The 21984-nt window shown below is 38.0% G+C and overlaps 1 protein-coding gene across 10 annotated transcripts in view; it reads left to right on the top strand.

The window, feature by feature from the left end:
* Nucleotides 1-21984, top strand: part of LOC113232829 — a 94486-nt gene that overhangs the window by 65315 nt on the left and 7187 nt on the right. For 4 of the 10 annotated variants that reach the window (XM_026467670.1, XM_026467666.1, XM_026467672.1 and 1 more), the window contains 8 exons: nucleotides 4755-4914; nucleotides 6506-6624; nucleotides 11320-11419; nucleotides 14261-14333; nucleotides 15501-15626; nucleotides 17864-17995; nucleotides 18927-19078; nucleotides 21820-21973. In XM_026467670.1, the coding sequence (XP_026323455.1) occupies nucleotides 4755-4914; nucleotides 6506-6624; nucleotides 11320-11419; nucleotides 14261-14333; nucleotides 15501-15626; nucleotides 17864-17995; nucleotides 18927-19078; nucleotides 21820-21973 (1016 nt within the window). Of the gene's footprint in view, nucleotides 1-4754; nucleotides 4915-6505; nucleotides 6625-11319; nucleotides 11420-14260; nucleotides 14334-15500; nucleotides 15632-17863; nucleotides 17996-18926; nucleotides 19079-21819; nucleotides 21974-21984 lie in introns of those variants that run through there. The other 6 variants (XR_003310658.1, XM_026467668.1, XR_003310659.1 and 3 more) reach the window with 5 other exon arrangements.

Genomic DNA, 21984 nt, shown 5'->3' with positions numbered 1-21984 from the left:
CAGAAATGAATTATTGTTTCTCAAAATATTCTTCGTTAGCGTTAATGTACTTTTTCATACGAATGAACTAATTTTGAAAACATTTATGCCACTCCTTCGTGAATCTCCCAAACATATTTTTCATGCTCTTAGACAGCCTCTTCAGGTGATGAAAATCATTGACCGCGTATCTGGTTCATAATTATTGGAAATATGTAAAAGTCACAAGGTGCCAGGTCGGGGCTGTACGCTCATGATGGCTCATAAGCCATCCCGCGTACAACGGTCAACGTTGTTCACCTTCAAAAATTCATTTTTCTGTCTGGCCGTGTGAGAACTGGCAATATCGTGGTGCAAGATGATACGACGTTTACGGTTTCTTCCGGCAAACAAATGGTCGTGTACCAATCACTATTTACGGGACAATTATTCTCCAAAGCAACAGCAGCCACGTGTCCAGTTTCATTAAAAAGAAGCAATTATCCGCTTAGAGGCACTTTGCACGCGCGCTACTATGGCTGGTTTCGGCTCATCTCGAAATACCCTGCCGAAAGACGCTCGATTGTTGCTTGGTTTTGGGATCGTAACTATAAATCCATGTTTCGTCACCTGTTACTATGTCCCACACCAAATTTGACGCCCCTTCGTTGAATCTGGTAAGCATGGCATTGCACCAAATGAAGCCTCAGTCAAATCGTGTGGGATCCACCGAGAGCACAGCTTTTTCACACCCAAATGTTTATGTAGTATTGATTGTATTTCACTCATACCTATGCCTAAAGATGCCTGAATCTCGTGGTATGTCACATGCCTGTCTGTTTTGATCATACGGCGCACAGAATCGATGTTTGAATTCTGCAATCCAGCTATAAATAAATGATTATCACTAGTAACAGGTTTCTTACCACGGTATAACTTCTTTTTATAAATATCGGGAAAATAAAAAGAAGTTATACCGTGGTAAGAAACCTGTTACTAGTGATAATCATTTAGTGAATAACCACGAAAGTCTTAAAACCTATACAGCTATAAATAGTCGTCTTGCAGGGTGCTTCGTCGTCAAAAGCAGTTTGAAGCCGAGTGAAGCTCCGCTGAGCTGTTACATTACACTTAAAGCCGTAGAAAATCATATTACGAAAATTTTCACGAGTTAAATCCATGGTGATGTGGACAACCAATTTCTGAAATGACGCCACAATGTAAAAACAAGTGATAGTCCGATGAAACAAACTGTATTCTACAGCCAAAGAGTTCCAATTTTCAAATGTTGTAACTATTTTTTAAATTTTGTTTACGTAAGTGGCCAGTTCCGGAAACTTATAGTGCGCCCTATGTAAGAGTGGAAATAAATTACTTTGTTACTCCGCTCACCCAGTGAAGGTCAAATTGTGCGAAACAGCAAGCTTGTGTTAAATTTTTTTTATCCAGTTTATTTTCCTAGCTGCCCTCCACAAAGAATACATCGACGTGTGTGACATCTTCAAGACGTGTTGATTGTTTGATGCTCAGCCGAAGAATGAGCTCGCTCTTTTTGTTTTAATTACGAAGTACAGTTATTGTCAACGTTTGCACTCTATGGCCATCTATAGCTATACGGTACACTAGATCTAGCTATACGCTACACTAGGTCTAGCTATCGTGTTCAACTTTTTACGGATTGGACACTCATTATCGAACGCATTATGTTCCGTTTTGTCATGCATGGCCACTTAACAGTTTCGGCACTCCGGTGTTTTTCAGCTGGCTGGGTTGGGTGAGCAGAAAACACATTTAAAAATTAAAGTAGCGGACCGAGGGTGCACCTGAGAGGGTGAACCTGAGGGGTGGGGACCTTGGCCCATGACACTAATGGCCACTTCCGCCAGAACACGCTGAACTAGGGGACTCTCGCAGGCCGGGATGGTAATTTCGTGTAGATTGTGAGTGTGTTGAGCGGGCCTGTCTCACAACGGAACTTTGACGTGCAGAGTAGAGGGCACTAGACTGCGTGCAAGGGCATTTTTGGAGCGACCAAATAAAGTCTACAGTCCTTTGCATGAGTGCAAGAAGGAGTCCAGAGAGAGATGGCGAGGTTTCGTGAGCCGAGCCACATCAGCCCCTAACAAACATATTCCGTGATGACCACGAGACGCTCTGTCACGAGTGCAACGAAAAAGTAGAAGTGGGTGGTTGAAAAAGAAGAAGATAATCTGGTTGGACTGTAACGTGGCGAGAGTAATAGGGTGGTCAGAATCGTTGAAGGCTTCCCTGTATCTTACGAGAGCAGAGTGGGTGTTCCCTAATAGGGACGTAATAGGCAGCAGTCACGACGAGGGTATTGGGGTGGCGACGAGCAAAGTCAAAGTATGTTTTCGATGTCTGTTACTTGAATCGGGCTATTGTGAGCTCAGAACGTATCTATACCTCATGGTAACGCCATATATTTATCTTGACTTCACCAGGCTACAGTTTATGTTTGAGCTCTCATCTCCTTTCCTTACCTTCCCAAAATCCCGTGTTACGCCAAAGCCGCATCAACTCTTAGAGGATGGAAAGAAATAAAGGAACATCAACCGCAGTGACGTATGAAAAAAAATGTGTGACGTTACGTTCGAACAGAAAAATCTCTGTCCGCATAAATAACTACATACCAGTGGCGTGCACCACACATAGGCAAATAGGCTCTGCCTAACCCAGCAAAAAGTACCACTCATAATACTGAATGATGCTCTAATATTCTCCGATTATAATACTGACAGAACTGTTGAACTGTTTTGTTTTTCTTGTATTTTATTCGTAAACTCTCCAAATGTTTGGATGGATGTAAATCTAATAAAACTTTCATACTTCAGCTAAAAAACACAGCACAATAACAGTGTAATTAATGCAAGCAGTAACACACTTGATTTGATTTTGGTAAGTGCTTAAGTTTTTTTGCTTGATTAATAGTTTTTTTGTGCCTATCCCAACTAAAAACCTTGTGCACGCCATTGCTACTGATATTGGCGATGAGCGCCATAATTTTTATATTATTCTTATAAAACTGACACTGGCACAAGCCTAGTGGCCGCCATAACGAAAATAACAATATTCCTCCGCAATTTTTATTATTATTTATTGGCATTGAGCCGTGATCCGCAATTCGTGGTGACGTTATTTGTAGCAGCCCGCAATTAATTGTGCAGCAGTGGGAACGTCGAGCTTTTGGACATCGGATCTGAAAATTGGTGTTAGCACGGTCTCTCTTTCCTATTTACTTGTGGGCTAATCTATCACGCAGCTCTCCACGACCTATCGAAACCAAAGATATTTTTTTTTCATATAGATATAGCGTCACCACCTCATTATGCTCAAAATTATAACAATAGTGATACTGGGGGTACTGGTTTATAAATATGACCGTAGGGAGAATGGGAATATTAACTGCATGAAAAAAATATTCGACACATACGCTACGCATAGCTACTTTGCACTATTTAACCTTCACTGGGTTCGCAAAGAAGCAAAGAAATTTATTTCCATTTTTATTAACATGGATTCCTGCGAAGTAACGCCTTAATCTATAAATTATTTTTGTTATTTTCCCAATATTTCAGTGAACTCGTGTACTCGATACCACGAATCTAAAAATGTATAACGTAGATGAAATTTTTTATACAAATATTAAAAACTTTAATATTTATACACACATTTTCAAGTACATATCAATTAAATAGTAATACAAAATAGAACTTGTAGAGTTTGTAGCATATATTTGTAGTCCTATTTACCTACAAGTGGCAAAGAGTCCCTATAATACATTTCCCATCGGATTGTTTTACGATATTTATGCGTGAAACACGCTAACAGCGGGTGCGGGTCGGACGCGTGTCGGGTCGGGTGCACGGCGGGTGTAATTCCATACATTTATATGGACGATAACAAATCACGCGCAGGTACGGGACGAGCCGTTTCGGGTTCCAAACCCGTGGTGTATTGTTGTTCATATAAATATACGGAATTACACCCGCCGTGCACCCGACCCGCAACCGTTCTCTGTGTGTTTCACGCTTAAGTCATATAGATCTGTTTCAACAAAATTTCAACTGAACAAATGAAACGCCTGACATTTTTATCCGACTATGTAACCACACGAAAAATCTGACAGTCTCCTTGAAGCAAGTTCTTTTAATTCCCATGCCATAGCAAAATATTGCACAATAAGTAAGGCGCTTTCACTTTAATAAAAAAAAACAACTGAACGCGACTTAAATAGACTTAGAACAATAAGTAATGCATACTTGCAAGCGAGAAAGTTAAATTGTCTCATCTCATTGGATTACAAAATGTTAGTTGCATTATCTTGTGGATATTCCAAGGAGAACGGCTATGGAATGGAATTCCCTGCCTGCAGACTTGTTCCCTGAACGGTATAACTTTGGCCTTTTCAAGGCGAGATTGAGTAGGCATTATTTAGCCTGCTCCACCGTCGACCTCATCGTCACTTTCCATCAGGTGAGATAGAGGTCGAATGCGCACTTGCTTTATTATAAAAGAAAACATAATGACAAAGTAATTAATTATGTGTGACTTGCTTTAATTAGAAGTATTACAACTATTTGTTTATGCTGAAAATTATAATGGCGGACGAGTTGTTCATGCGTGTGATTTTCGGTGCTTTAATAATTGTGTTTAAGTCAATATTATGGCGTCAACTCATAAAAACGGCTTCGAGGTACTTCTTTTCCGAGAATATTTACTCTTCGCCGCTATTACCTAAATTTGTTTCCATTTAAAAAACCACCGAATGTATTTAGGTGTCTCGGAGTGAGTGAGTGGAAGTCATCTCTAGGAACTGAAGAAGGTACTGGGGAAACCGGAGAAGGCAGTGGGGCGAGCGGAGAAGAAGCGTGGGGGACACCTTCATCAGGAGACCTGTCAGATAATCTACCCGATTCTGAACATGGTACACTGTCCGTAAGTGTTCTTATTATTATTGAGTTCATTGGATTGAAAGGACAAAACCAGAGGTTCTTAAACTTTTGTGTCTCACAGACCACACCAATTTTCTCTGTTTTACGTAGACCCCCTGCTTTTATAACATGGATTTTTCACTAATTCGTCAACTTAAATAGTATTTTTGATAGCTGGTACGAAAAAAACGCATATTCAGTTTTATACAATTCGTCGAACCGAATATACCTCCACATCTTGTTTGTTATCAAATGTTTTCTTCATAACTAATTTATTTGAAAGCATTATTGTACGTACCTATGTAATACAATCTATTATACTTATACTTTGTACGCACTCTCTATGTAATATGGATTATTCCGTTCATGAAAAGCCAACATTGTAATCACGATCTGCCTAAATGGGTTCTACTCTCATACACTCCCAATTTTTTTCACTAACATAGTCCCTTTGTAGGTTAGAGTGAATCTCTAATGAAACAACTTTGAGCATAATCGAACTAGATCACAGTGCAAACCAATATTGAACCGAAAAAAAACAGTCTTCTGTTCTTACGTTTTAATTTTTACAACCGTGTCATGTGACTGTCCGCCGTGACCATGTGACCTGAATGTTGGTTTGTTTGAAGAAACAAATATAAGCGATTTCGATCAGAAAATATAGTTTCGTTTCCTATAATCAAGCGATGTTTCCCAAAGTTGAGTATGTGAACCCCAAAAGGGTCAATGTAACTCTAGTTTTATGATGTACGATTGGTAGAATATATAATGATGACAATGATAATGAAGGGGGAACCTGTACGAACTACATACGTAAAAAGACTTTTTTAGTTAGTTAGTTATTTTGACCTTACCTTATTACTATAATTCAGATCAATAAGGTCGAACTCATTACTGTTTAATTTCGTATCACTAATGAAATGAGAAATCGACAGAGGTCTTAATATAAATAAATAGGGGTGCCGTTATATTTCAACATATGAACGAACCAAATGATATTTTAATATTTAGAAATGCTATTACGGGTATTTTTGGTATTCATTATTAATTTTTAAAAGCATGCATTTTTTGCATTGACTTACAAATAAATGGACGACGGATCTAATACAAAAACCACGAAAAAATGTCCCAAGTCAACCTATTCGAAATTTAAATTGTAATGTCATCGCAGTATCGCGCTGTCAGTAGAACAAATGAAGACTAAAGCGGAGTGTCGCGCTCTGTATACGATTTTAGCGCCTTACAAGTGCGGACACTTTTTAGCGCGGACCCGACGTCCATATAATTGTAAGCCAATGATTTTTTGAGATACTAAATGACGGAACGAACAAATCATGCACCTGATTGGCTAAGCGACACACCGGTCAATAACAGTCGCAGTGCCACTCAGAGCTACTGCTACTGCGCCTGTCACCCTGAGACATAAGTTGAAAGTCTCATGTGCCTGTAATTTCACCAGCAGCCTAACCCTTCAAAACTGAAATGCATGCTTACATTATTGCTTAGAGGCAAAAACAAGTAAGGTGGCAGTACTTCGCTGGATGAACTCTTGCACAAGGAGCTCTACTGCTACTACAGATTATATATAATTACAGTCACCAACAAAGTCATCATCGTCGTACGCCGGTGATGATGACACAGAGCTTATGATGGACGAGCTGCTTATGGCTCCAACGATCACCGGACCCACAACACTGCGACCACTTCTGCCCAGGTAAAGTATTCATTTGATATTGTGATTTTAAAATTACATACCGTTGTGTTAATACTTGTTTTAATTGACAATGCCAGGATAGACGGCCCTGGACAAAAAAAAACAAAGAAGTTTTAAACTCTGTATTAACTTTGAACTTTTCAATAGAACCTTCTATTTATAGTAAAATTTTAATGAAGAAAAGTTAGTTCAATTGGGATACAATATAATATAATATAATAAGGGACTACACGACTGTAGTTGCAAAACAGAGCTTCTAGAAGATCCTAATATCTAAATAAATAATGACATTGTTTGTGCCTTAATTTGGAATTCTATTTTATTTTATCTTACTTTTTAAACAAAATGAGGATATAATACAATACAATACAAAATGCGTTATTTCTCTCAAAAAGTTCTATAAGAAGTTACATTTCATGTAAAATAAGTCTCTTAGTGACAGCTGGAGTCTGTACTAGGTTCTTTATAACATCATAATTGCATGCAAATTACGAAATAATATTTTCCAAATGCACGTTAGACGTTTCGTCTTTGCATCGTTGATATAATTAATTACCTTAGTATTATTATTAATTATAATAAAAAATTACAGAAAATTTGAGTCATCTTTGTATATTAATTTTCACATTTCGGTAGAATCTGGCATTGACTTTTTGCATAATTGGCAAAATTAGGACCCAACAAATAATAATGTCGCACGTCAATAAGAAAGTAACTTACTCCGAAAAGTGGAATTTTTGGGAAGCAACAAAATAAATTTTAAAAATAACCTACGAAATGAAACATGTCACTTTTCAAATCAAATACAATTATAACATATTTGGCACTAGCCAGACAGCATATGGTACTCATGGTTTTCTTTTTGTGACGGGACGAACAAGTCGTGCGCCTGATTGTAAGCTACACGCCTGTCCATAGCTGCAGTGCCACTCAGAGCTTTAAATCGCAAAGATCTGAGGGCAATACCACTGCGCCCATCACCCTGAGATATAAGTTCACAAGTCCCATGTGTCTGTAATTTCACCAAAATGGTGTAATAAATAAATAAATAAATAAATAAAAATCATTTATTTCGAACCGTAGTCCATAGTATTAGTAACAAGTAACCTTATATACTATGTTAGTAACAGCATATTTATGACAGAATTATCTATAATAAACAAAAGGAAACAAGGCACCACTACGGCACATAATGATTGTACGTGACAGCGGTGTCCTTAGTTATGTGAACACGCGTCCAGTGCTGCATTACAGCACTGTCCACGTGCAGTCTATCTGCTACTGTCCGCAGGAGACCGTTGGAGCTTCCCCGCACCCTCTGTAACAGGGATGTGATACGTTTTCTGATGATGGCAGAAAAGCTATCAATCTCAGACGTGGCTAGCATCCCTGAAGCACTACAGTAACGTGGAAGCCCCATCAGCGCCCTGAAAGCATTGTTATATTGCGTACGCAGAGCCCTGTATGCACCCTGAGTATAATTCAACCACAGGCTGCACGTGTACAGAGAATTACAATAAGCTCTAAACAGTGTGACTTTAACTTCATTTGTACAACGCGCAAACCTCCGAGAAAGCAAATTAGCTCGAATGCAAAGGGCCCTGCGCTCACGTTCCATGTCCAAATCATCCTTAAGCGATTCCGTGACCCAATGTCACTAATATAATAAATATAATAAAGCTACATGTGATCATGCTTAAGAAGTAGTTTTATTAGATAAAAGTCCTTCATTTATGTTTTTCAGTCATTTATTTATATTTTTCATTTATTTTAATGTTTAAAAATACCTCAGCTAGAATTCAAATTTTTCCCGTACTAACACGGTGCATTCTGCTTGGGTCGAGCACTGAGACACTGGCTTTATTTCAGATTTTTTTTTTTCATAGAAACAATAGTCATTCGAAAAATGTATATCGTACTATACGTGTTCTATTTAGTTCAGATGATATTAAAAAATCATTGGTATATGTAAAGTACCATATTGAATACAGCGATTTTCTTGTAAAAATTCGAGGTAAATTTATGTTTTTTTTTTATCGTGAAAATTTTTAACATTCGTGTTTTCATACCATATAGTAAACAGTGTATATCCTTAATTTTACTATATATTTTTTCCAAAGTGATTCATCGGAAATCATCGGAAAAATAAGCAGATATAGTGACAAAATAAGGGCCATATATTCCTGGTAACCCATCAGATACATCACTTATAAACATCAACTCTCGTTTGCACTGAAATACAGACAGCGCCAACAACTGGCCTATGTGTACGTCTCCGTATATTCCAAAAATATTCTGTATTTATTGTAATACAGAAAATATCTCTTAACAATGGTGTGCTATTCCATTTGGTTGTATGGGGGATAACTGCAAAACATCTAATTACAAGACAAACGGAATCAAATTTCATCGGTAATTAAACATGTAATTTTGCAATTTTCGTCCATTATAGCAAAGCTCAAGTTAACTGGTCGATTTAAAGTGAAACAATTGACGACACCCGTCAATTGTTTCGAATTCGGGTTGGCCAATCAGAGCGCAGTTGTCACAGTAATGATATGGCAGAATAGTTTTCAAACAAATTAAATGACATTTCGTCTCTATTTCTGGTTATATACTCGATGTGCGGAATCAACCAAAGCATCTGAGGTTATATAGACTCCTAAGATTGTCCTATGAGACGGTTAGAGAAAAAACGTTGTCTCTCTTCGAATACAGCGGTTCTTGACTACGTACGTGTTTCTTTCGTGTCCTGATTATCGCGGTTCTTGGCTTGGCAAGATACATATCTGTGTATGCTATTGATATAAAAAGTTATTTTGCAGACGTTGCTTTATTCCGGCTCGGAATTACGGAGGCGACGCTGCAAAGCCTTGAACACCGCCTGCTTATCGGTATTTTACAGGATATATCATGGAGAAAGTGCGATGAATTACACGATTTAATTCCGCCTTCCCCTTTTCATCACCGGGGGACTAGGGGTAGGCTTGGGTTCCACCCCTATGTTGTGGATATTCCAAAGATTCGCACGAAGCGTTACGCTTTCCACATTTACTCGTATATGACGAACAGGCTTGGTCCCTGATTGTTATAACTTGAGCCTTTTCAAGGCGAGAGTGAATAGGTATTATTACTTGAATAATATGCATACTCCATTGTCGACCTCATCGTCACTTTCCATCAGGTGAGACGGAGGTCAAATGCGCACTTATATTTTGTATAAAAAAAAATCAAGGGCGCGACCTATGACTGGTGCCACGTACGCTTTCTTTTCGTTTGTTTCCCAGAAATTACTTTTTTGAATTACGTTATTTCATTATTGATAATGCGACATATTTGTTATTTGTTCCTTGACTTTCTATCAATGGTTATTTTTAATTCAACAGTGCGTTCGTAAACCTTAAAAACACGCGACTGATGCAGTCGAGAATGTACAAATGTTGACGATTATTAAAAGTACTTTGAACTAATTCAAGTACCTACAAAGTAAAACTTAAAAGTGACTTACACTTTAATGCCGTTGTGCCTCCGAGAACGCACTTTAAATCTCTATTGCCAAGGCTCGATTTCTTTATGCAAGAACCTGTTGAATGTAATATGAAGTCCACGTACAGGGTGATTTTAAGGAAGTGATTATACCTTTCAGTATGAACAAAGCAATATTAGCTATAGCCCACTACCATACTACATCACTAAGCCACTACACCACACACAAAAAGTTATCGATTAAGATGGTTCGTTGAATCATTAAACGTCTCTTCTGAGAAATTGTCATTTTGCAAATGTGATCTTCTTCCACCAACGGTGCGGAGTATAGTTTCACAATTCCTGGCCAAGTATTACGCGTTGAAGGCGTATTATTTATTAACGAGCACTAAATTAACTAAAGTATATATAACATTTCGATTCCTTACTTTCTCAAAGTCGTATCTTGTGAAGAGTGATTACTGAGGAGATGGCAAAACTTTCTATTTATTTTAAATTTCTTATCTAAGGTTTTAATTTGGATGCATTACTTAAAGAATAGGTAAAAACCAGTGTGTAAATATGGAGGACATGTGATGTGAAATCAGCCTGCAAAATTTGTATATAGAATCCATTTTTTGCATTTCAGTAACTTGTGCTTTAAGATACGAGTTTGAGGAAGTAAGGCGACGATTTGTTAATGTATGGAAAAAGCTAAGTTATTTCTGCGATTTCAAATAAGTTCTCATAGTGAAACTAGTTCCAGTTATTGGTAGAATCACACCAAAAATGGTCAGTATTTTAATATACTACTCGATTTACTATAAACCACATTGCAAGGTTAGAATATACAATCACTCAATCTTGCAAAAACATTGCAAGTTCAGAATGCAGCTTCACTGAAACTTGCAACAATCTTTCAAGTTCGGAATACAGTTTCACTGACACTTACAACGACCATGCAAGTCTGGAGTATAGTTTCACTGAAGCATGCAACAACCTTGCAAGTTTAAAATACAGTTTCACTGAAACTTGCAATAATCTTGCAGGTTGAGGATACTGTTCCAATGAAACTTGCAAATATCTTGTAAGTTGCAGATACATTTCTACTGAGAAGTACAATTCTCCAAAACAAGTTCTTACATAAAGAATACGAGATCTAACGAAACCACCTGTAGAACAAAAACAAAATTTTAAAAACCACGAACTAACGTTAAAATGGTAACGTAGGGATGTTTTCAGGAGAAGACTGGAACCCCTCCTCGAAGAGGACTGCTCCGACAGTGGAAGCGAAGATAACAAGCCAACCCCTACCAACTCTGAAGACCAGGTGAATATCTAAGACGACTATTTTCTAGATTGGTTTACACAAATTGTAGCAAAAAGGTGATATCAGTTTTTGGGACTTGATTGTCCATGGATTGTCAGAATTTTTTGTTTAATATTTTTGGAAAGATTGTTTTAAGTGTTCACTTTCAAGAATACTCTCATATTTCTAAATTACTTTACAACTTTATGCTGGACCCTGTAAGTAAAGCAATACCGTGGGGCAAAATTGTAGAACAATTCGTATTAAAATTTCAACCACATTTAAAAAATTAAGAACTTATTAGGAGTTATTATTATTTATACAAAGATTGAACAAAGATAGAATAATAGAATAATAGAAAGAAAAATTACTGTGATCTGAAGGTTGAACCAGAGTTTATTGCCTAACGTGAAACATTACTCAATATTTTACGATACAACGAGGTTTGTCGCAAAAGCATGCGATAGTCTCCCGTTAAGGCGCTTTTATTCGACACGAATTTCAACGCGCTCACGACGCCACGCATCTGCCGCGTGGCCGCCGCGCAGCGACCACGTGCACGTGTTCAGAAACGTTCACAAACTATCATGTCATTCCTTTAGCTTTCACGTTTTAACGTAAATGAGAGTCCCGGCCGCGCGGTTGTATTGTTCCGAGGAATTGAAATATTGTTGCCTAGTAAACAGAATTCAGATTCGCTATTAATGTACGTGAAAGAGTGGTAACTATGGCTGCACGAAAACTCTCGCGTCGTGTAACTCGGTGCTACTCCGCACTTGTTCTATTAATTATTATCCGGCTCATGATATTCTTGAAAGTAACTCCATTCGACTGAACAGTTTTTGGCAAACACAAGATTATTGAACTTCGTCAACCTCCGTACAGTCCCGACGTAGCACCTTCCGATTTTTGGCTGTTCCTAAGATTGAAAATTTCACTCGAAGGGCGTTAGTTTGAAGATAGAAACGACAGAGAGAAAAAGTGCGTCGAGTGCATTGAGGGCTATTCCGAAAACTGACTTCCATAACTGCTTCGGGATGCGGACGCACCGGTGACAGCATATTGTTCAGTCAAATGGAGATTACTTTGAAGTATGCCACGAACCGGATTATGAGTAATAGACCCAGCGCGGAATAACGGACGAAGGTCCGATACGTTTGGGACAGACCTCGTTATACTTGAGTACTTATTAAATTACCAGGGTAATTAGGCAGAGACCACAAACTGAAAAGGCTCTACAATACCCTTTTAGGCACAATTTACACTGCTGCGGAACCAAATAGAAGCGAATTTTTGTTACCATAGCAAAATGAACTTTATCTCTATTGTGTAAATTACAAACTAGATAGGAGCCAAAAAGCAGCACGCGCGTGTTCCGGAGAATTCACGTGGAGTCTCAAGAATTACCGCACCGCACAATAATGAAGTATTATATCTAGTTTGTACGTTACACAATTGACATAAAGTTTATTACGCTGTGTACAATTTCGTTAAAAATTTCGCTTCCAGTCCATTCCGCAGCACTGTAAATAAAGCCTGACGGTTCTTTAAGTTAATATAAAACAAATATTTTAATTTACGCTAAAAAATAACATTTTAATTTTATTTTAGTCCCGGTTAATTTAACTGCTGCGTAACATTGAAACCGATTCCAATAATTCAGAAAAACCATCGACATGAATGAGTTATTTTTTTACTCAGAAATTGTTTTCATTCAAAAATTTCGTAATATTCCACCGACATTTACGAGAATTCCCTAATGTTTGGCAACCCTGCCACAGTTGGCTAAATTCGTAAACTTCGTAACCTCCACTAATGTGAATTTTTGAAAAGGCACAAGAAACAGAATTACTACAAATAATTTTAAGACAAAAGAAAAAAGTAAAGATATAATTAGAATTATATCTTTACTTTTTACCTAAAACAGGGCCTGCAAATTATATTTTAAGCTTTAGTTGCCCGATATTGCGCTTGAAGAGTAAAAAAGGGATTTCGTTTAGGGTTACGAGGTTTCAAATGTGACGATGTACAGTGGCACTAGAACCACACTAGGTAAAACATTAACTATAGACAATATTAGAGTTTACTACATTGACGATGGCGTCAAGGTTAGTGTTCCTGTTTACTCAAATAAAGGTCACCACTCAATGGCGAACATGTCAAGCAACATGTTCGCCGTAAATAATGGTGATGATAAGAAAGGTTCCGTGAAATATTTTATACGAATGCTGAACATGTACTTATTACCTGTATTTATTGTTGAATGTTTTGTGTCAATATTACCATAGCATGAAATAATTATGAGAAGAATGTTAAAAAAGCATGCTTGTTGCATGAACCTTGTGATATACATGTAAAAATTATTAAACTTTTAGTTATATAGGTCCTACGTCGCAGTTTTAATGTATAATAGATAAAAAAGCATTTTAAAATAGTTTTGAAAGCGTCACAGCGAAAGAAATATGGTGAAACAAAGTTCACCAAAGAAAAAAAAGAAAAATTGCTCTGGTCCATACACTCTAGAGAGGAGGACCTGCTATTTTAGTGGCCAGTTGTGAGCAATTCTTTTAGAAACAACAAATTTTTCAATACCGCGAAATCCAAGATCATAGAAAGATTTGAATCGCGAATTGGCTATAGTCATATTGGCAAGTCAATAGGGGATATTACGCAAAACTAAGCGCTACTGTTACCTTAAAACAAATAACCAATCACAGAGCGCCAAAAAAATTACGTTAACTTGATTTGATCATAAGGGTAACCACCTATATCCCCTATTGGTAATCAGCACCTGTGACGCGTAGAAGTAGCTAGGTTGTATCTGACATTGTGACTCGTCCGCTGGTGCGGCGCTTGGCGCAGGGCAGCGGGCGTGGCCTCGGTGCTGACGACTATTGCGACGCGCCGCACCTGCCGCCCTCTGCTTCCGATCCAGGTGAGATATAAGACGAATTTACTGTTGATAGTCTCGTTGTGGATGTGGTATGGAAGGGTCGTCTACTTATCTGCACGAATCCATGAAACTAATTGTTGAAGGTGTTTTTATAACCTAAACTAAACTTGTAAAGATTTTAACTAATATTTTCTAATCATCAAAGAGTGAAAACTTAACAAAACGACTTTTTAAAATGGTTTCTTGGATTTTTTTATACGATGCTGATGTGCTGATAAGTGGATTTGGACCCTTAGTGAAGCTTGAATTGCGATGTAAGATGAAGCTTTAGGAGTGATATTTTTCTTCCTAGATATGTCTTCTGTAGTTTAGAAATGTTGGAAATTTTCTTAGGATCAGAGACATAAATTTCTTCATACCTAATGCACCACGTAATATCAGTGTATGAAAGGATGAGTGAAATACTTAGGTATTTTTAATGACCACAAAGAAATACATATTGAAATACACAATAATACGGAGCACGAATTAAACGTGTATAAAATACTAACAAAGACCATGTTAACAGAAAAATGGACAACTTTATTAAAATCCTGAGGTGAGGTGAAGGCAGTCAACAATACATAAATAATTATATATTTAAAATACGTAAATCACTATGCATGCATGTTAAACATATTGAACGACAATACTAGATAATGTGTAGTTGTTTAATCGTTTGTCCCGATCCTTAAATTTCTTATTGGAACTATGCATGTTGTAGAGTTTGCACCTCCATTTGGTTTTAGCTATTTAATTTACACTTTTTAAAGAACCTTAATATGAAGCTCTACTACAAGTACGAACTCTACATTTTATATTCTACTTCCTTTGTCATTTAACAATATTTATGCACAAGATTCTATAATATTATAGAGAAGTTTTCATGCTTACTCGATGTTATTCAACTACTCCCACAATGAAGCTCACAAACTTTTATAGACTTTTTTACACGAGAGTGAGGAGCACCTAGTGTGCCACATATCAGTGTGGGCCCACCCTAGGTATTTCTAAACACACGGGTTGTAAAACGTGTTCAAAAAAGTTTACTTATATCTGTGAACACCTTGTCGAAGCATCTTTAAGATAAGACTGGATGAAATGTTGTCCATGAGATGTTGGCTTCTGGTTTGCTGGACTATGATGGTAAAGAAGGAGGTGGTATTGCAGAAGCAGGGGGCGGGGGTGCGGGCGGCGCAACAACTGCGGGCGGGGGGCACGGTGGTGGTGCCGCATTCGAGCTGAGCCCAGACCGGACGCCCACCAACGAAGCACCTTCGATGCACTTACAATATGGTAAATATCCTTCCACATTTGGTTCCAAAGATTTGAATTGAATTTGAATTAATTATAAATAAATATTAACACAACATCGCATATGTTCCTACAATATCCTTAGTCCTTTCCAATCTGGCTTCCGCTCGGGACATAGAACTGTTACTGCTTTAACCAAGGTATCTGATGACATTCGCGAGGGTATATCGAATCAACATCTGACAGTATTAGTTCTCTTAAATTTCAGCAACGCGGTCAATACTGTTGACTTTAATATCCTGTTAGCAATGCTGAAATCTGTCCTTGTATCAAATTTGATAGTGGTGTGATTTCGCCACTATCTCGTTGGGCGTCGGCAATGTTTTCGTGTCGACAATAAGCATTCAAACTTCTGTGACGTTACTGCAGGTGTGCCTCAGGGCGGGGTTCTCTCTCCTCTTCTTTTTTCCATCTTTATAAACTCCCTTACTTCCTTACTTTCTTGTCAGCATCACTTGTATGCCGATGACCTTCAGATTTATTCTCAGTCTCCTGTGTACGACGTGGCCAATTTAATCGCTGAACTTAATAATGATCTCGCGATTTTACACGATCGGAGTCGAACCCATGGCCTTACGGTGAATCCTAACAAGTCGCAGGCCATCGTCATTGGAGGCTCGCAGCAAATCGCCAAATTAAACAATGCCACTATTCCCCCGCTCCTCTTCAACTCCTTCCTTCTGCCTTACAGTAATGTTGTTAAAAATCTTGGCGTTCTTTTTGACTCCATTCTGTCTTGGTCGCCACATATCGCTGAGGTGAGTAGGAGGGTGTTTGCTGCCTCTGGTTCATTGCGGCGTTGGAAAAATCTGCTTTTTGTGTGGACCAAGGTTGAACTTGCGCAATCGTTGCTCTTACCTATTCTTGATTACGCTGATGTCTGTTTCATTGACCTCAATGAGGATCTGTTAAGCAAACTCCAGCGTCTACAGAATCTTTGCATCAGATTCATATACGGATTGCGCAAGTTCGATCACGTGTCCGAATTTAGGAGAAGGCTTCAGTGGCTCTCTATTAAGTTACGTCGTGAGGAGCACGTTCTCAGCTTTCGTACTCTGCCATACCTTAAGGATCGTTTTCGCTTCCCCGGGGATGATCACAACCGTGAACTAAGTTCTAAAATGGATAACCTATTGAAGCCTCCTTTCACTCGCTCTGAGTATTACAAAGATTCCTTTACGATTAAGACTGCAAAATTGTGGAACGATCCCCCGTTTGAAATCCGACATTCTAATTCGCTACCCACTTCTAAAATCGGATTGCGTAAATATCTTCTAACACGGTCCTAGTCTGCAACATGTGTATATTTATTAATAAGTATAAGTTTATTTAGGTATATTTATATATACATATATTTATGAAGGTATAATATATCGTTATTTATTAAATATTTGATAAATTACTATGTGTTTTTATTTCATTTATTTATTTTGTATTTTTTTAATTTATACAATTAATTTTTATTTTTATGTTTTTATTTGTAAAATTGGCACACTACGTCTCCCGCTTCGATTAGCTTTCCTCTAACTAAAAGGTTGTCTGGAAGAGATCGCTCTTAGCGATAAGACCACCTTTGCCCTCATTAGTTTTAAGTTGTTTATGTACTATTCTTGTTCTTGTGTATGACCAATAAAGTGTTTATCAATCTATCTATCTACGTTGCTCTTACCCCAAAGTAAGTAACTAAAGCATTTGTGTTATGAAAATCGGAAACAACGACGGTACCACAAACACCCATACCTGAGACAATATAGAATAATTAGTTTGCACATTCAGCCGTCCGGGGACTGAACCCAGGATCTCAGAGATGGCGAGATCATTAAAACCGGTGTGCAAGCCACCCGACCGACTGACGGAGATCGTCATAAATTGAAACAGGACAATGAATTGCAACAGGAAACCTTTTCATGGATTCAAACGGTAGTCTAATAAATTAATTGCTAAACAGACAACAGAAGACAGGAAATTAAATGGCTAGACATAAAAATCAGTAATAGGAGGCCTTTCTCTGGTAGATAAAGAAGTTTGCTGGTGATGGTGTGTAATTAGTCACTAATGTAATACTTGTTGTACCTTTACAACAATCCTGAGCCGTCAGTGACCAAGAGACATAGACATCTCTCAGCAAGAATGATCATGCGTGTTGTATTGTCTGTCATAGTAAATTATTAAATATATAATCTTGCAATTGTAAGCTATAGTTTCGCTATTACCAACAGTTTCAAGAGAGTTTGCGGAAATGCGTGCCGGTGTTGGCGTTCGCCGGGACTCAGCCAGCTCAGCCAGCACGCCCTCCACACTCGAGCGTACCACCATACACAACCCTACACCTATGCACCAACTTTCTCCGGGTAAGCCTGCAGTTTTCGAATGCCATTCACGAGAACCAACGCTGTGATAGACGGTGCCGGAAAATGTATATGGTGATGTATAAGGTGATCGGAAAAGAATTTTTTTCGGATCTAAGTCTCTCTCTAAACATCTCGAATATCATGATGTCTTTAGTACTTTAGTACTTTTCTGTAAATGCTCCACTAATTTGTTATTATTATTGATAGAAAGACCAAACAAACACAAAGAAAAATTTCTTCGAATCGAAATTCGGAAATTCCTTCACTGTTTTCGCCAAACTGAGGCTACCGAATACTTCGAACTAGGTACGACACAGGTTCCATGGTCACGGCTGACACAATTAGATCCGAAAAAATGGTTACATTTCCAATATTTAATGCTCGCGATAACCTAAGAACTATCTATATTGGAGAATTTATAATTATGTGACGTTCTGCGTCTGCTCCATCACTCTCCCGAGGTTACGCGATAAGTGCTTACCGCTGAGTGCATCACCGACAGTGCAAGCGAGCTCAGACAAGTCTTTCATTCACATTACAATCCTTGTACAACCCTAGCAATCGGTTCCGCATGACTGCACACGGCGGGCAACGTTGTTTTCACCTCTCTGTACGCGTGTATAAGTTCTGTTTTTCTTCTCAATGAGTGCCTGATTTCATTAGTCAGATTTAGTAGACTATTATAGGTATTTTCGATTTTCTATGAGAGTGATGTATCTGTTACGCAGTAATTATTAAGTATTCTGTGCTTCTGGCGAGTATTTTCAGAGAATAACTGATGGCTTTACTGGCGTTGTAAGTCGCCTTCCACAACTGTCAGATAACGAACATTCTGATTGACAAACAGAAAACCTTTTCGATCTTTTTCTTGGACTTAGACATGTTTTAGTAACTGTCAACTCTGGATGAATAATTATCATGGCTTTCTTAGCTTCAGAGCCAACACCAGCAGACGACAAGTCTACCACTCGGCGAGAGGTACAGAAACCACCGACACCGGAGGAACGACTCAGTCCTCGAGCGGAGATGAGACTGGCGCTCGACCAGGGGAAGGACATGCTGGCAGATCAGGATGTGTCTTGGGTAAGCTGACTTTGTTCTTAATGAATTCACTATGTCTTTATGTCTTTCAACAAACGTATGCAGATCTTATATTAAGCAGGCATAGAAAACATATTTTCTCAAATATGCTCGGAAATGTTTGCATTACTTTCAAAAAACGAACTCGGAAAATTTTTCATATATGGACCATGCGACTTCCTCCCGGTCAAGGCCTGCAAAGTAAGTATGAAAACCATTACTGTCCACTTCTCTAAACTTTTAAATCTACCTACTAATAATGAACTACGTAAACAGGCAAAAGAAATACTCATACAGCCAACTGCCAAGTGTTCATAGTTGCGAGAATTAAAAGTGCCTATTAAAAAAAAGGCGGTAAAATAAAATAAAATGCTATACTCATTGACTTACAAATAAATGGACGACGGGTCTAATACAAATACCACGAAAAAAATGTCCCAAGTCAACCTATTCGAAATTTAAATTGTAATGTCATCGCAGTATCGCGCTGTCAGTAGAACAAATGAAGACTAAAGCGGAGTGTCGCGCTCTGTATACGATTTTAGCGCCTTACAAGTCCGGACACTCTTTAGCGCGGACCCGACGTCCATATAATTGTAAGTCAATGGCTATACTATTCTTTTTAATACAGTTGCTCAAAACGTGGTATTTTTCGGACTACAAATCGTGTGGAAAGTTGGATTTCTCGCACTAGTGCTTTTTACATTTCCAGTTTTTTTTTAATTTACTGTTGTTTCAAATCTTAAGCACAGAACTAAAGAAGTTGTATATTTATTTAATATTTATGTGCTTTGTGACGTAAGTCATTCGTCATTAAAACTTATATTTATTTACAAATACTATATAATGAACGTATCGAGTGGAGGTCTCTGCCTACCCCTGAATGGGTGATAGGCGAGATTTTTATGCATATATTTGTTTTATGTATTACAGATAAATTGTATCTCACTACCGTGCACGGGTTCCTAAAGAAGTTTAAACAAAAGTACCAGGACTTCATAATAAGAAAAGTGGTTACAGACCGATATTACAGAAAATAAACAAAAACAGCACGTTAGAACTATATTTCCATAGACTTTTAAATAATGGTTGCAGTGGTTGTATTACATTATTTTAATTTACTAGCAGAAAATGAGTTTTTTTTAAATACTGTTTTATTTTACTTTCAATGTAGTTTTTTCGCAAATGTATTAAAAAACGTCGTTTGATACACGTGCGGATTTGTCACTTTCACTTGTCTCGCGTCTTGACCCTCGCCTCTGGCTCGGGCCAAGATGCCTCGAGACTCGTGAATAATGACTAACTTTCCGCACTTGTATCAAAAATAACTATTTCGGTCTTTTTGGCCTTTTTCTATGTTCGTCCCGAAAATAAGTTCTAGTGAGAAGAACGATACTAAAATAAATATTTATGAATACACAATAAGCGTCTTAAGAATTTAGCAGACTACTATGTGGAAAAGTATGTCAATAATTACTTTTCATTTTAATTATCATTTTTTTTTAACTTTTTTATTATACATTTTCTTCTCTTTAGTATTTTATTAATTCCTAGCATTGTTTGAGAAAATCACTATATAAGCCTCGGCGGGAACGGGAATTGCTTGACTCGTGTTAATACCCTCGCTGGAGCTCGGTGTTGTAACTCATACTCGTCCAGCAATCCCTTACTTCCCGGCCTCTGCAATAATATACTATTTATGAACCCTGCAAGGCATAGCAACATAGGAAATAATTTACAACTTAACGATAATTAGTTATATTAATATAAGACATTACTGGTAGATGACTTTACCATCTCAGTCAGCCATCATCGTGGAACCTGTAAAGATGAGAAACTGTTTAGATAAAATACACGGTTTAAATCCAAAACCAAACCAATTGCCAAAAATTGTAAAATACGCATTTATGTCAATCTGATTTATACAGGGTTATTTTAAAAATACTGAAAAGCTTGCAGAGCTATATAACTAACATCATAAACAACAACTTTCGTTCCATAACTTTTAATCATCAGATTTTACTTTCACACAAAAATAAATATATTTCAATAGATCTCTCCAAATGGGGATAACTCTGCAGAACGGGGTTGGGAGTCGTCCTGGAGGACGCTTGCATGTTTGAACTTGCCTGCAAAATACAGATCTACAAAGTGTCAGATAGTACAACAGTAACTGAAAAGTTTATTTTTGGTATATTTATTATATTTTGTAAAAAGTTGTGTAACAAACGTTGTTGTTTATAATGTTAGTAATATAGTCGTTCATATTTTAAAAATAACCCCATATGCTTAGAACTATAGCGCATAGAATGATAGTTTCATATCAAACGAACTGTCACAAGTGAAGCAAATATCAAATTCATGTAGGCTAGTTTTAGTAGTAGGTTAATTTTAGGTTTTAGTGAATATTTATATAAAACTACAAGTTGAAACGCGTTACTTCCTTGTGGAATGTGATGTTAGTATCTATTTTATGTTTGTCTGTTGTATTTTTACACTCATTTACCGCACATTTCGTCATTTTTAGCTAAAATTCTGGAGCTGTTCGCGGTGCAAGTTGACCTTGAACACTGACGGCCCGCCCGCTCGTGTAGGCCCTTTGGGAGCGAATCAATTTGCCTCACTTAGCGTGTGCGGGCTAGGTTTCTATGCGTTATTGTTCTAAGCCCATATGTATGTCACGATAATTCTTAAATTAGCAATATTTTCCCAATCAGCTATAAATGCGTGATGGTGTTCCACAGGGTGGCGGGTCCGACCCCTGGTCGTTTCGCGCAGCGTGCCAGAGGTCGCTGCTCCGGCGGGTGGCGAGCGCCGACGCGGTGACTCTGTGCCGCGCGCACCCACGGCGCACCGCCCCGCATACTACTTCGCACAGTTCTGTATATGCTTGGAAAGGTAGGCAGCCT

Source organism: Hyposmocoma kahamanoa, unplaced genomic scaffold (genome assembly GCF_003589595.1).
Source record: "Hyposmocoma kahamanoa isolate Upper Pololo Valley unplaced genomic scaffold, ASM358959v1 78, whole genome shotgun sequence".
Classification (NCBI taxonomy): domain Eukaryota; kingdom Metazoa; phylum Arthropoda; class Insecta; order Lepidoptera; family Cosmopterigidae; genus Hyposmocoma; species Hyposmocoma kahamanoa.
The sequence above is the reverse complement of the archived record's forward strand: the minus strand, read 5'-3'. Positions and strand labels throughout refer to the sequence as shown.